Source organism: Pogonomyrmex barbatus, unplaced genomic scaffold (genome assembly GCF_055798465.1).
Source record: "Pogonomyrmex barbatus isolate J1 unplaced genomic scaffold, ASM5579846v1 scaffold24, whole genome shotgun sequence".
NCBI lineage: Eukaryota > Metazoa > Arthropoda > Insecta > Hymenoptera > Formicidae > Pogonomyrmex > Pogonomyrmex barbatus.
In genome coordinates, this window is record NW_028297121.1 from 354463 (window position 1) to 371336 (window position 16874).

At 35.3% G+C, this 16874-nt stretch overlaps 1 protein-coding gene across 3 annotated transcripts in view; it reads right to left on the reverse strand.

The window, feature by feature from the left end:
- Ack (activated Cdc42 kinase) overlaps window positions 1-16874 on the reverse strand; it is an 83135-nt gene that overhangs the window by 20674 nt on the left and 45587 nt on the right. The window contains exon 3 of one of the 3 annotated variants that reach the window (XM_089078594.1): window positions 810-3188. The exons of the other annotated variants lie outside the window; for them this stretch is intronic. Within the exon in view, the coding sequence (XP_088934720.1) occupies window positions 810-3188 (2379 nt within the window). The remainder of the gene's footprint in view (window positions 1-809; window positions 3189-16874) is intronic. 3 annotated transcript variants of the gene reach the window in all.

The following is a 16874-nucleotide window of genomic DNA, read 5'->3' on the forward strand; positions in this document are numbered from 1 at the left end:
ATGTCACGCATGCGCTTTACAATAAACTGAACAGTCGAACAGAGACAGACGAGCATTGTCTGCACCGTAGTATTGCAGTATCGCTGAGAGCTTCGCTAACCATATAGTAATATTACATATATGAGAGGAAGAAAATATGCTTGAATACCTCGAAATCATATTTTATAAAAAAAAATGCATTAAATAAAATTTATAAGATTTCAAAGCGACTACGTGATCATAATATGCTTCATTCATAACTAGCATCATTATTGACATTCTTTATGAATGTTATTCATTAAAAAAAATTATATATAACTTCTTTACACATAATGATTCTTCTTAATTATATTTATTACATTAATATTTTATATCCGATTATGGACATAAAATGTTAATGTTATTAAAAAATTAATAGTTTAGACATTTATTTAGAGTTATTTCATATAAAATTTATGTAAATTATTCATTTTTTGATAATTTCATTTTAATATTTATATGTACAGAATAATGAGACGAATCAATTGATATAAATGAAATACATATTGATTTTTAAAAAAAAATGCATATTGCATATTACATAATTTTTCGCAAGTATGTGTTTACATCAATTAATTTGTTTCATTGTAAGAAAATAATATAATTTTATATAAAATATCGATAACTTAATGTTTTAACGACATTATTGTTAATAATAATTTATTGCATTTCTCTTTCAAAACTTTACGAAACTTTTATTTGAAATATTTTTTGTCAATTGTATATACAATATTATTTTAAAACATAAAAGTTAAATCTTATTCGATTATGTAATTACAGAAATTACGTACCGTTTGTTTCAATTCGGCATATACTTGTTCGGATAAAAGCGTATTAGATTTTAAATTCTGCGATTGCTGTAAGTCATTCTGTATATGAGTGATCCCATAAGTGTTACTTGTAGATGACATTGATACATTCTGAAGATAAGTTTGAGACAATGCAAAATCATTTAGATTAATTGGCGCTATATTCGGCAAATAATTCTGATTCAATGACGAACAGATCTGTGGCTGATTAGATGTAACGTTAGAAATTTTGCAATCTCCATGTTGACAAAATTTGTTTAAACTTTTGTTAAAATTGTGATTATTTGTTCGAAATAAATCAGTATTATGAAAATAATTCTGGTTACTGGTTGATGAGCAAGTCTGTGTTTGATTCGAATTTGATTTAATCACATCATATTGAGGATAATTCGTAGTATTAGAAGAAATATTACTAATGGCAAACTGCTGCAAATTAAAAACACTTTGATCAATATTCGATGAATTTTGAAAATAATTTTGACAATTTGACGAGCAGACTTGAGTTTGTTTGAATGTGACCTTGGCAACGTTACAAGTTCCGGTTTGAATCTCATTCGTATTATCAACAATATTGTCGGAAGCTCCTTGAAGAAATTTCATACTATTCTGGTTAGAATGCAACGTGTTTTGAGAATAAATCTGATTCGACAGGCAAGTTTGTGTCTGTATAAGAGTGGTCTTAATAACATTGCAGAAACCATATTGATTTTGATCATTTATATTATTATCGGAAGTATTACTGATAGCATCTTGGAGTTGATTAACGCTTGCTTGAGTTAGTGGAACAGACATTAATATCTGATGATTGACATCAGAATTTGATAAGCAAACATTTGATTGCTGTGGCGGATTTTGTGTTTGCTGCCAAATTTGATTCATTATGTCACCAGTAGATGAATTCGATTGATCATTTTGAAGTAATGGTTTTTGAACATTTATATTTTTCAACTGCCAGAAATTTGGTACTTTGTTAGGTGATGTCGACGAAGCGATTATTTGATGATCCATTGTTGTCATCAGCGATTTAAGTTTTTTCTGTGGCGAAGACTTTAATGTTGGAATGATAGATGGAGGCTTCATATTGTTCCCCATTGTTGAAAGTTTCTGAATAGATGTAGAACTTTTTCGTAATTTTTCTATTGATAAATAATGGAGATAATTCGCAGAAACAATTCCCAGATGCTGGCCTTCATCGCTGTTAGCATTCGTTTCTTTTTCGCCCAGATGTTTTTCTAAGTCGACTAAGAAGCCCGAGTCCAACTTTTTAACAACAGATTCTTGCTGATTAGAATCGGCACTTAACAATAGTTCGTTCATGCTCTGTGCAAGTTCGCAATTGGATTTAGATTTTAGTGAGTTTATAGTTGGCCCGACAGAGGGAAGAGCAGAAGAAAGAGCAGGAGAAAGAGGAGGAGGAGGAGGAGGAGGAGGAGGAGGAGGAGGAGGAGGAGGAGGAGGAGGAGGAGGAGGAGGAGGAGGAGGAGGAGGAGGAGGAGGAGGAGGAGGAGGAGGAGGAGGAGGAGGAGGAGGAGGAGGAGGAGGAGGAGGAGGAGGAGGAGGAGGAGGAGGAGGAGGAGGAGGAGGAGGAGAAGGAAGAGGAGGAGAAGGAGGAGCAGAAGAAGGAAGAGGAGGAGAAGGAAGAGAAGGAGGAGGAGGAGCAGAAGAAGGAAGAAGAGGAGAAGGAAGAGGAGGAGGAGGAGGAGGAGGAGGAGGAGGAGGAGCAGAAGAAAGAAGAGAAGGAGAAGGAAGAGGAGGAGGAGGAGAAGGAGGAGGAGGAGGAGGAGGAGGAGGAGGAGGAGGAGGAGGAGGAGGAGGAGGAGGAGGAGGAGGAGGAGGAGGAGGAGGAGGAGGAGGAGGAGGAGGAGAAGGAGGAGGAGGAGGAGGAGGAGGAGGAGGAGGAGGAGGAGAAAGGGGAAGAAATGAAAGAGGAGGAAGAGGAGCGGAAGGAGGAGGAGCAGAAGAAGAAAAAAGAGAAATAGAAGGAGGAGAAGGAGAAGGAAGAGGACGAGGAGGAGGAGAAAGAGGAGGGGGGGGAGGAGGAGAAAGAGGAGGGGCGGGAGTAGAAGAAAGAAGAGAAGGAGGAGGAGGAGCCGAAAGAGGAGAAGAAAAAGGAAGAGCAAAAAGAGGAGGGGACAAAATTGAGGTAGTAAATGATGATGCAAGTCTGCTCTCTGATATATTAGCATACATTTGTGTGGAATTTTGAAGATCGTCCGGCCACGTAGACAAGCTTGATCCACGTGAGTTTATCTTATTTATTTCATTATAGTGATTCATGTCGTTTCCTTCCACGTTTATATTCAGATTCACTGTATCTTGCCAATACTCCTTATTTTGATTCACCGAGTATTGAGGTGACTCCTGGGAAAAGAATAAACAATACGAAGTGATACGGATTGCATTCATATAAGTATTAAAAATTAACTGCGCCAATTTATTGTTACAACTCTCTTCGATTCACATAAAAATATTATTCAAAGAATTACGCAATCCTTTTCTGTGATAAAAAAACAATTATTAACTTTTAAATGATTTAGATGTAAAAATTCCGTGAATACATACATATATACAACGATATTCGCGACAAAGCAAGTCAAACTTCGTTAATTTTATCATAAAACAACATTTAATAATCAAATTATATAACTATGTGCTATTTTATATGTAAATATATATATATATATATATATATTTACATATAAATATATATAATTAAATATATATATATATATTTGTATATATATATATTTGTATATATATAAAAACATACGTATGCATAACCACACACACACACACACACACACACACACTCTCTCTCTCTCTCTCTCTCTCTCTCTCTCTCTCTCTCTCTCTCTCTCTCTCTCTCTCTCTCACCACAGGGTGTCCTACAACTCGCGACCGAAATTTTTATGACATATTCCTTAAAAATAAGACTTAAAAATAAGACGAAAATTCTAATATGAAAATGCCGAGGCTATAATAATTTTTAAATTAATAGCGATTAAAGTCGACTAATCATAGAGCTAACATTTCGCACGCTCAGGCATATAACATATAATATAACAAGTGATAAAGGCGTTATCACAAGGGCCCTCTTAATGTCAATCGAGATTATTATACAAATATATTGATATGATATACTATTATATTTTTATTGAGAAATTATTTTTGCTTTTTTACGAAACCTATTTGTATATACGTATAATTAATATCGGAACATATCAATATCAATATCAATATCAATTCAATAACGATATTACGACATGTGTTAAGTATCGATATAAATAACGTTCAAATACAATGATAATGAAATATTTCATTAATTGCATCATATCTAAGCATAGAAAAGAAGTACATTGCCTATGCGTTGTATTTAATCATAATAATATAACGAAATGTCAAAATTTGACATATCATAGACAACCTCTCTCGTATGATATGTCAAATTTTGACATTTCATTATATGATTATGATTAAATATAACGCATAGGCAGTGTATCATATTACTATATTTGTATAATAATCTCGCTCGTTAAGAGGGCCTTTGTGATAGTGCCTTTATCACTTGTTATATCATCATGCCTGAGCGCGCGAAATGTTAGCTCTATGATTAGTTGACTTTAATCGCTATTAATTTAAAAATTATTATAGCCTCGGCATTTTCGTATTAGAATTTTCGTCATTTTTAAGTCAGGAATATGTCATATGTAAAAATTTCGCGAGTGGGACACCCTGTATATATATTGAAAAAGAACATCTGTGACAAAAGCAAGGTTATCATTGAATATTCCCCTCTAAACACTACAACTTCTGTTTAATATGTTCTCTTCTAAAACGTTATTCTAAAAAGATATTTCAATAGGTTTTTTAAAATGGGACATATTGTATGTGTCCGCACGCAGGCACGCACATGCAGGCACGCTCGCACGCGCGCATGCATGGGGAACATGCAATGGGCTATAAGTATTGCATTTTGAGATGCAAGCACAAATAATAAAGATCAATGTCCTTTCTGCTTTGTAGCATCTGCAAGATAGTTAACTAATTTCTTAAGAGATTATAGAATTTTAGATCGTCGAGTAATTCGATATTTATCCAAAAGAAAATAAAATTACAAGAAGTTCTAGAATCTGCGATATAGTTTCAAAATTTAATACAATTTATTTTCGATTATACATCCGACTTTATTATTAATATGGATCAAACAGGTTGTGAGTATCGAGCAAATGTATCAAGAACATATATTCATAAAGGAGAAAAAGCATTCGAGCTTTATATCGGTAAATTAAATAAAGTCACAAGTCTTATACTGCTTAATATTCTTTAATGAAATCTGGGAAAGTATTGAATGAGGTATTTGTTTATTTACAAAAACCTGGTGAAATATTTGGAGTACGCGTTCAGAAAGAAATCGACAAATTTTTACAATTATGTAAAAATATTGTCAGTGCAAAATCAGGAAAACTGACATCATCTCTGTATGATCAGTATTTAAAAATTGTAATAAAATCTTATGTGAGCAACAAATCATTTTTATTCATTGTTGATTCTTGGAGAGAGGTCAGAAAAATATTCATATATACAATGAAAATTTCTGAAATGATAAAAATAAGCCGACTTATAATTTACAAATTATTCCGCCAAAATGTACTCCAATTTGCCAACCATGCAATGTCTATTTTTATAGGCAAGTAAAAATTATCATAAAACAAATTCAAAACTGTCCAGATATTCTTGTTAACGGAGAAAAAACAAAATTAAATTCGCGTTATGATGCCATTTGAATTCAATTAACATATTATTTGTTATGTCCGTTATTCAAAAATATGATAGTTTGCTTGGTACATGTCAAAGCTGGCATCCGAACGCGAAATTTTTTATAATGTAAATCAGTCATGTTTTCCTTCAGATACTCACAGCATGAAATGTATTTGTAAAGATAATAATTCATGTAAAACATGTTCATGGTGTACATTCTACTTGTGCTTTAAATGTTTCTACATTGATTTTCATTCACAAAATTGTATGGCAATGTCAACCTTTTACAAAAAATTGTAAGGCGATGTCACACATACACAAAGTTCTATTATAAATATTTAAAATTTTTTAAAGTCTTGTTATTTATTATTATTCATAATAAAAAGTATACGATTAGTTTTTTTTTACTTAAAAGAAAAAGATAAATTAAAAAAATTAATTGTATTAAAAAATATAACATTTACTTTAAAAAAAAAAAATTGGCACTGCGGGACTCGCATCGGCTGCACGAAAAAAAAATACCGCGCACCTCAGGTTGCTCAGCTATGTTGCTTTCCTGATTATGGTTCCTGATGCATGGTTCAGTACTTACAACACAGCTGATCGAAGACCCAACTTTACTTCCAATTTTCTCAGAAGCTAAAGCTCATTCACATACTTTTTTATCATGTTAATACATCCAACTATCTCCTTCGAATAGACTATGACTCATCCCATTCAAGTAATTTACAATTGGTGCTATCTCCTTATTAATATAACAAAATGAGTGACATCACAACAAATTAATTTTTTTAAAAAATTAAAAAAAGTCGTCAAGTGTACGAATAACGTTACGTGAAAAATTATTACATGAATGTGTTGTTTTTTAATAGAAAAAAGAATCATTTTACATATAAAATTATATTATTTTGACGACTAGAAAAAATTATTTTTCAAATATAGTATTATCTTCTTTAAAAAATTAACCTATATGATAAGTATACTTTATATAATTAAAAATTTGTATAATTAAAAATTCTTCCTTTCAATCCAAATGATAGTAATTTTAATTAATTCTCCTTTAAAATGTTATTACCAATTACTGACGCCAGTTATACAAAATGCTTAACGCAACATATAAACGATATTACAATAAAAATTATCTTTTTATAAAAAAGGTAAAAAAAGTAGCCAAATGTACGCGCAATGTGTAGATGAAAAATTAAAAATATTATCAATTAATTACTGACGCCAGTTATGTATTCAAATAACATATACCATTTATATAGAAGATTTGATATAAAAAAGTCATAATATAAAATATATGATATATATGATATATAAAAAAGTAGTGCCAAATTATCTCTCGACATTAACTCGACAGTTAAATAAATATATTATCCCCGATAGCAAAACTGCAGGAACAGATTTTAAGCAGAGCCTGCTATCAATATTTGATGGCAAAAAGACAAATTGTACACAGAGTCTGTAATATCTGATGTGAGCAAACTGCCCTCAAAAATAGGACAAAGCTTGCTGACATGCTATGTCAGCAGATTGGCAACAAAAACCGAGCAGAGCCTGTCATTACACATTACACACAATAATTGGAAAACTACCGCTAAATGGCGTCCGTTTCTCGCATGCAAAATTTATCAAACTTTCTATATAAGCGAAATCATAATCAAAATTTTAACATGCATTTATTTATTATTTATTTATTATGTATTTTTATGTATAATATATGTTTGATGCAAGATGTAATCATCCAACAAGGAAGTTAACGAAGTTAGGGCAAGCTCTGCTCGGTTTTTGCCGCCAATCTGTTCGCATAGTATCAATAGTCAATAGGTTCTGCTGAATGAGTCCAAGTTGCGTACAGAATAAATCGGACACAGCAGATTGAAATCGGACCAAACAGACACAATAAGGAACAGACACAAGATGGTTGAAATCGGACACAATAATAATCGGACACAGTGACAATCGGACACAGTGACAATCGGACACAGTGACAATCGGACACAATGACAATCGGACACAGTGATAATCAGACATAGTGATAATCGGACACAGTAAGAAATGGACGCACGGATAGTTGCAATCGTGACAGTTTTCCTAAAAAAGTATTAAAAGTGTTATTATATTCGAAATGCAAGATGCAATCTTTCACCTTACTAAAATGATAGATCCTAGAAAGATTAGCAAAGACCAGCAAAGATTAGCACAGACAGCATTGGGTGTGTTTTCGCTGATCTTTTTTGTTACAATTTTGTTACAAATATAATTTTGTATTGTTTTCGTAATTAGTTCTGTGATAGTGGGGGAGACTTCGCCCCCCCAACTCCCCTACCGGGAGGCTTCGCCCCCTGAACTCCGACTAGGAGGCTTCGCTCCCTGGAGCCCCCTATTATGCGTACAGAGTCACAACGCATGCTCAGTTTACTGCATCATTATGACAGATTTTCTAACCAAAAAAGTCAATTTTAACGCTTAATATCTCGGTTCGCGAGACCGTCGCGTTTTTTTGCTAGATTCTTTTATCTATTTATCTGTCCATTTCCTACTGTGTCCGATTAGCACTGTCCAATTGCTATTGTATTCGATTGTTACTGTATCCGATTATCACTGTGTCCGATTGTTACTACTACTGTATCTGATTGCAGCTACTGTATGTCCATTTCCTACTGTATCCGATTAGTATTGTGTCCGATTTTCACTGTGTCCGATTTCAATCACCTTGTGTCCATTCCTTATTATATTCGTTTGGATTTGTGTCCGATCCATTCAATCTGCTGTATCCGATTTATTCTGTGCGCAACTGGGATTTCCCCATTCTGCTCAGTTTCTGCCACCATTCTGCTGGCATAGCATGTCAGCAGGCTTTGTTGACAAATCCCGAGCCTAATGCGGACACAGATGATTATGGATTTGTAGTCAATATCTGATCGAATTTGTTGTCAATCTGCTAGCAAATTGCTAGCATTGTACTTGCTGGGATTGAACTAAATAATATATATTGTTGCGGCCGTGCGGTATTCCGTTCGGCGCTGCTAAAAGATAATCAATATCAATCGATAAGAGTTTGAATAGAGGATCGGCCCTTGGCAACGCGTCGTTCTCCGACTGTTTTATAGATTTGACGGCCAGATTCTGCGGTGGCCGGACGCGTTTCTGCACCGTTGGTTTAATAAAGAGCGAGTCTTTCCTAAAACAGTGTTCTTCCTTTCCGAGAGCGCTCCGCTGAGTATCGCGATCACGGGAAGTAACGCCGCGAACGCGACAATTTTGGGGGCTCGTCCGGGATCGAATTTTTCGATTCGTGTGTGTGTGTGTGTGTGTGTGTGTGTGTGTGTGAGAGATAATGGCGGAGCGACAAACAGAAGAGACGGGGACTGGACAGGAAGAGGCGAAAAGTCGGAGAGTGATCTCTGCGAGAAAAAGGGCCTGTACTCGAGCGGAAGGGCCGGAGGCGTCTCCGAACTTGGAGGAGATTCTTCGCTTAACGCTGGAGGAGCTTCGCTCTCTGAGGGAGGAGCGTGCTCGTCGAGAGACAGAAACATTTTCAATGCCCGGTTCGCAGGAAGAGATTTCGCAACGTCCGATATCAGGCCAGTCATTTCCTTTTTCAAATTTTAATTCCGACTTGAAACTTAAGCCCGATATTTACGACGGTAGTGTTCCGTTGCGCGAATATCTTACGCAGTTTAATTTAATTGCGCGGGCGAATAATTTGGGAAACGCAGAGAAGGCTGTCGTATTAACGTCATGTCTCCGAGGAAAAGCGCGTGCGATTTTGGAAGGGGGCACGGATTTTGAGAATTCTCAATTTGAAAATTTGGTCGCGCGTTTAGAGCTACGTTTTGGAGAAAATTTATCCTCGCAAAATTATTATTATCAATTTACGAATCGAAAACAGAAATTCGGAGAAGATTTAGCTGCATTAGGCTCGGATATCGAGCGTTTATCTCGATTAGCTTATCCTGAATGTTCTCCTGGAGTTCGTGACAAAATTGCTTGTTCTCAATTTGTAGTTGCATTGTCTGATGTGAATGTTAAACAGACATTGCAGCTAGAAGGGTTAACGTCTTTGAGGGCCGCGGTAGAAAGAGCTTTGGCTATTAAAATTATTAGGGAGAATTGTTTAAAAGAGTGGAGAAATTTTGATTTTAAAGAGGTTAAAGATTGCTCGAATTATAAGAGCAATCCTGAAGAATTTTAAGTAGAGATTTTCGGGGCCCGGTTTTCCAATTTCGACATTACTTTTATTTCTTGTTAATTGTTTTGAGTTACTGTGTTCTGTTTTATTTTTCTTTAAGCTTCCTTCCGTCGCGAGAAGCGTCGTGGGGAGATCCTCGAGCCTGAGCACCAAGCAAGATCTTCAAGCTCGTGCTTCAAACTGAAAAGAAGTCTGCCTCGCCCCCGGTTTTCCGAGTCGTGGTTTTTCCGGGGGACGATGGGCGAATGCCGAGGCAGGGGCTTAGTGTGTCTTTTAGAAAGACGAAAGGGTCCACGACGATTACCCCCACTTTGCCCGAAAAATAGAAGAGAGAAGTGCGCAAAGCTCAAGACGAAGAGTCAAGAGTGAAACGCGCGAGAATTTCAAGAACAAGATTCTTCTGAAGAGTAGAGAAGACTGGGATTGGAAGTAGCGGCGCCCGGTAACCTGAGGCAGCAGCCCAGGGTAGGGCAGGAAGTCGCCAGGAGCCCAGAAGTCTTTTCCTAAGAGGAAATTCTTGAAAGAGGAAGAATTGTCGGGACGACAATTTTATGAAGAGGGGGGCAGTGTTGCGGTCGTGCGGTATTCCGTTCGGCGCTGCTAAAAGATAATCAATATCAATCGATAAGAGTTTGAATAGAGGATCGGCCCTTGGCAACGCGTCGTTCTCCGACTATTTTATAGAATACCGCACGGCCGCAACAATATATTATTTGTATAAAAGATTTGATATCAATAAGTGCCCTAGTAGAAATATATGCAGTTTATCTAGACATCCATTCAGTTACTAGTTTGCATTATTATTAGTTATAACAAAATTGGACAAATACTTGATAAAATTGTATTTAGTGATTGAAGCAATTTTTTTGTATAAAAATGTTAAAATGTAGCCATACCTACAATTAGGTATATTAAGTCTTCCGCATGGCAACAGTAAATTCGAGAAGTCTTTCGAAAGATTGCGGAAGTGCAAGACAAGAAAAGCTGCGATCAATCTTTCGAAAGACCATGGAATCATACGAAATGATTATGAAAAGTTTGATCAACGAATTCCTTAATCATGCCCAGTTGAACTGTGCGCGATATCGATTGACCAATACTACGTAATCGAACGATGAATCCGAGAACGCTGATCGGGCATCGATTATCATTATATAATCGGTTACTCGGGAGTCAAAAGGAGGAATCATTCGCAATCATACGAAGTAATAAGCGGAGTGATTATTCATCGCGAGAATTTGTCGCTAAGTTCACGTGAGACCGAAATCTCAAGTATCGTACCCGGCCGTCGGCCGCCTGAATATCGCGAGCCGCGCCGACCCGCTCCACGACACCTGAAACCGTATGTGAAAATTATTGTAACTCGACAACCAAGTGTAATATTAAATAATTGTGCAGTTATCATAATAAATTTATCTATTTAACAAACAGTGAGTGATTTAATGCAGAACCTCCACCTAATCCTCCACCCGATCCTGCTCGGAGTTCCAACTCCTTAGGCTTGGCAAACCCGACTTTCCCTAGTGAACGTTCGTAATCCCATCCGAGGCACAACAAAAATATATACAGCTTGGATGCTCAGTTATTGTCTAATGTTAATAGGTTATTATTAGTTAAAATAATAAAATACAACATACGTAGGAAATAAGAATTAAACAAAATTTCATTGAATTTACTGTACAAAATTTGTAGATTAAATAATAAATTTTTTCTATATGACATATTGATTTAAATGCATTTTATACAGTTTAAAACGGTCTCACTTTCCCGCGCGGATAGCAGTCAGTCGATTATCAGGTGGGGAAGCGAGGACGTTGGAGACAGAATTAGAAGGATCGCAATTAGATCGTATGCGTGGTATAAGTTAACAATTGTTTATTTGAAACGAATAACAAAGAAAAACAATAAGTAGTGCCGGATGGAAATTGCACGAATAGTCAAATAGAATGCGAACAGAATTGGTCATAAACGGTCAGACCGGCGGGCGGCGCGTGTTTACGCATTTTTATAAATGAGGTATCGCTCCAGCGATCGGCACGATACTCGCGGTGCGTAACTCGGTGATGCGGGGCGCGCGGCAGTTTCGCACGTGTTGTCACGGACCTTTAAATGTGGCGATTTAAATCGCATACGCGTGGTTCGGATCGTGGATGGTGATGTCGTTCGTGAGGGTGTGATTTTCGCAGAGAAGGTTTTATAACCACTGAAAACGGATCTAAGAACGGGTGTGAGAACCCATGCCCTCTGAGATCCTCGCGGGTGGAGTCGCGAGAGATCGGATTGTCGAATGTACTCGACCGACTGAGGTGTGCTCCGGCCTTAGCGGAGGGTGACGGAGTGCCGAATGAACTCGGCCAGCTGGGGAGAGCCCCAGCTCTCGTGGAATGCTTCAGTGGACTTGTCGGTGTGCCCCGGTACTCGGAACTGGTTGGTCGGAGATGCGGTTGTATCGGGGGAGCACTTCGATACACGGCGGAAATCGAATACGGAGGAGTCGGATCGAGCAGACTCGATGCGCTGGAGAGACTCCAGCAACTTGCCGTAGGTTCGGAATCGATTTCGGTTTAGCCAAGCAAACTTGGCGCGTTAAGGAGAGCCCCAATATATCGTAGGCTTTTACCGAAATCGGGAATTTGGGTACTCGCTTCTCACAAGACGTGCTCTCAGAAGGCGAGCGCGGAACAGGATGATTTTCTGTGGAGAGCGATGCCTTTTTATATCCGAGTTCGATCTCAGTATTTTTCGGTCGGATCGGTTGGATTGGTTGATCTCGGGGATAGTATCCCCCTCTACAGGAGCGGAGAAAAGGAATCGATTTAATTGGGTTTTTGGGAAGATAAGGAATCGGAACGGGGATGTCTAGGAATAGGAAGAGGAGTTCGGATTTTCGGAGTTGATGAGATAACAGCGCGGCGTGAGGACGGTTACGTTTTAGACGCAATCGTGGTGCGATACGGGGCGCTCGCTCGCTTTCGTGGCGCGGTGTCGATGTGGAGCGGAGAGTATCACCGCTCGGTGGTATGGCGCGTGATGCAGTGCGGGGCGCGTTAGCGTTCGATGGCGCGGCGGGGGGGGGGGGGATATCACGAAAACAATCGTGGATTCGCGGTATTCTGCTATACTCCGACTTCGGAGTTCGTGAAATAATTACAAAATAAAAATAAACGCGGTCACTGCCGCACTCCGCCTTATGGTTGGCGGTCCCCGACCGATGGTCGGTCGGGGGAAAATCGGAGGAGGAACGGAGTGGGATGCGCCGTTACAAGTTTAAAATTAATTTAAAAGATTGATACAGTGTTAGTAAAAGATTTTAAAATTGTGTGAAGAATAAGTGAATGAATGAAAAAACATAGAGCAAAGAAAAAGAAGTAAGAGGACATAAGAAATTTGATAAGACAAGATTTTGTGATAGATATGCCAATTAAGCCTAGGATTGAAAATGAAAGATACAAATGAATTACGTATTATTATTTTATTTTATATTATTATTTTAATAATACAGATAAATTACATATTAATAATAATAATAATACAGAATTTTGTATAATGAGGACATATCAAATTTTGATAATAATAATATTAATGATAACTATCACGATGACTCTGAATAATTTGAACCTGATGAAATAGTGCAACTCCAAGAATGGATTACATCATATAAAATACCTCACTCACTAGTGATAAATTAAAAATATCAAGACATAGATTATTACTCACGCTTCCAAAGTGTACAACAAACATTTTTACAAAGTATTTCTGCAAAATATTTATTGGAAGATATAGAAGATAATTCTATGGGAGAATCTACATATTTGGGCATCGCAGATGGGTTAAAATATTGTGTAAATGTAAATTTGCATATAAATCGTGACTTGCAATTGCAATTCAATATAGATGGTATAAAATCATGTAAAAGCAGCAACAGAACGCTATGGCCAATTTTATGTAAGGTTTATTAGAAATCTAACATCTATGAGTCTTTTACATTTGCTTTATATTCTGGAAATCATAAATCAAAAGAAAAGACTTGAACAATATTTGAACAAATTTATTTATGAAATTAATGAACTATTAACTGCTTCGCGAGGAATTGATTATTGGAACAACACAGATATCATATAATTAATAATTAAAATACAATCATTTATTTGTGATACTCCAGCACGCTCCTACTTGAAATGTGTAAAATGACATATGTCATTTTATAATTGTAAAAGATATCACGTAAAAAGAAAAAAACATGAAAATACTATAATTATTAATTAATATTATTGAAATTATTGTAATATTATTTTAAATACTAATTGTAAGAAACGCACAAATGAAGATTTTCGCACTTTTACTGATGTAAATGATCACATAGGAGTATCTCCATTTATTTATGTAGAACCAAATATAAACATGATTAGTCATTTTGTATTAGATCCAATGCATTTATTTGATGAAGGAATTATGAAGAAATTATTGCATTTTTGGATGTGCCGAAAAACAAAACTAAATATTGTGACAAAAATTGAACTGGATCGACGAATTAATTTGATAAGAAAATATATTCCTTATGAATTTCACAGAAAAATTCGTAATATAAATTCTTTTGATAAATACAAGGCATCAGAATTTAGATTTTCTTTTATTGTATTGTGATCCAATTGTCCTAAAAAATATTTTAGATGACTTTAAATATAATCACTTCCTATTATTACATGTTGCATTGTTTGTTACATACAGAAGTGAATAACACATTTTTAGAACATGTCAGAGAATATTTGAATACTTTTGTTTCTATTGCCAAAAACCTATATGAAAAACAATTAATTACAATAATTTATTTTATTATTATTAATTATTTTATTTATTATTATTATTATTAATTACAATAAATATCCACAATTTATGTCACATTGTTGATGATGTTGAAAATATGAATTGCTTTATAAATTTAATAAATGCATACAATTTTGAATCTTGAATAAATTAAGAATATCTTATATTCTCCCTATCATACACTGTCACAATTTTGTTGGCGAGAAAATGAAAAAAAAATTTTATATATAAAAAGATAGATCACTCTAAAGAACAAGAAATAATATGTAAAAAAATCTGATATGGATATAAAAGGATATTCTGAAACAGATATTCTAGAAATAAAATATAAACAATACTTATTTACAATAAAATGCCCGAACAATATGGTACTTTTGAATAATGGAACTATTATGGAAATAAGTCACATTTAAAAAAAATAATATTTATTGTAATATGATAAAATATGACAGAATTAATATATTGTATAATTATCCTTGCAACTCTAATCAATTATTTACATTTAAATTAATTCAATACAAATTAATAAAGATGAAGTTAAACTTCAAAGAAGATGGATAAAAGATTATTTGTTATGCCATTATAAACAGCAGTTATTTGCTAAACTGCAACATTGTTAATAACATAGAATTTAAATATTACAAATAATTAAAATTAAAATTTTCAATGTTTTTATCTTTTTTTAATTATTAGAAGTCGTAGTTATTTTTAAAAGCAAAAATTATATAAATTTACTTAATAGATATTCAAAGAATGCCAAAATTATTCAACTATTACAAAAGATATATATATATATATACATATATACCCAGCAAGCAAAATGCTAGCAATTTGCTAGCAGATTGGTAACAAATTCGATCAGATATTGACTATAAATCCATAGCTATCTGTGTCCGCATTAGACTTGGGATTTGTCGACAAAGCCTGCTGATATGCTACGCCAGCAGATTGGCGGTAGAAACCGAGCAGAACCTGTTGACATGCTATGCCAGCAAATTGGCAGCAAAAACCGAGCAGAACCTGCAGACATGCTATGCCAGCAGATTGACGGCAAAAACCGACCAGAGTCTGTTGACATGTTATGCGAACAGATTGGCGGCAAAAATCGAGCAGAGTTTGCCCTAACTTCCTTGTTAGACGATTACGTCTTGCATCAAACATATACATAAAAATACGTAAATAATAAAAGCATGTTAAATTAAATTTAAATTTTGATTATGATTTCGCTTATACAGGGTATTTCATTTTAAGTGATATAGTCGATTATCTCGCGAAGGATTTTATTGAAAAATTTTTCGAACAAAAGTTACATTGAAGAGGGACACATAATGGAAATATAGACTTGACCTTGTCAAAATCAGGTCAAGGTCATTAATGTTTTTTTTTTAAATAAAAACTTCTATTTTTTATTACATATTTTTATAGATTATCTCAAGAGCTTTCCAAAACACTATAATAAAGTTACTTTTCGTTAACTAATTAACTTTGTTAAGTTATAAGGCAAGACCGATCACTGATCCGACCAACTAAGGCAAGACTGATCACTGATCCGGCCAACTAAGGCGCATGTGTACATGGATAACCAGCGGTACTGTAACTTTCAAATTCTATAACTCGGAAAGTACTCAATAAAACATAACTTTATTATAGTGTTTTGGAAAGCTCTCGAAATAAGTTATAAGAATATGTAATAAAAAATAGGAGTTTTCATTTAAAAAAACATTAATGACCTTGATCTGATTTTGACAAGGTCACTCAAGGTTAAATTCACATTTCCATCATATGTCCCTCTTCAAGCCATGCAACTTTCGTTTGAAAAATTTTCAATAAAATCATCGATTCGCGAGATAATCGACCATATCACTTAAAATGAAACCCTGATAGAAAGTTTGAAATTTTGCATGCGAGAAACAGACGCCATTTAGCGGTAGTTTTCTAATTATTGTGTTTAAATATACGTAATGACAAGCTCTGCTCGGTTTTTGCTGCTAATCTGCTGGCATAGCATGTCGACAGGCTTTGCTCAGTTTTTGCTAGCAATCTGCTGGCATATCAGCAAGCTTTGTCATATTTTTGAGGAGAGTTTGCTCACATTGTCAGATATTACAGACTCTGTGTGCAATTTGTTGCCTTTCTACCATCAAACGTTGGTAATAGGTTCTGCTCGGTTTTTGTTAGCAATCTGCTGGCATAGCATGTCGGCAAGCTTTGTCATATTTTTGAGGACAGTTTGCTCACATCATTAGATATTACAGACTCTGTGTGCA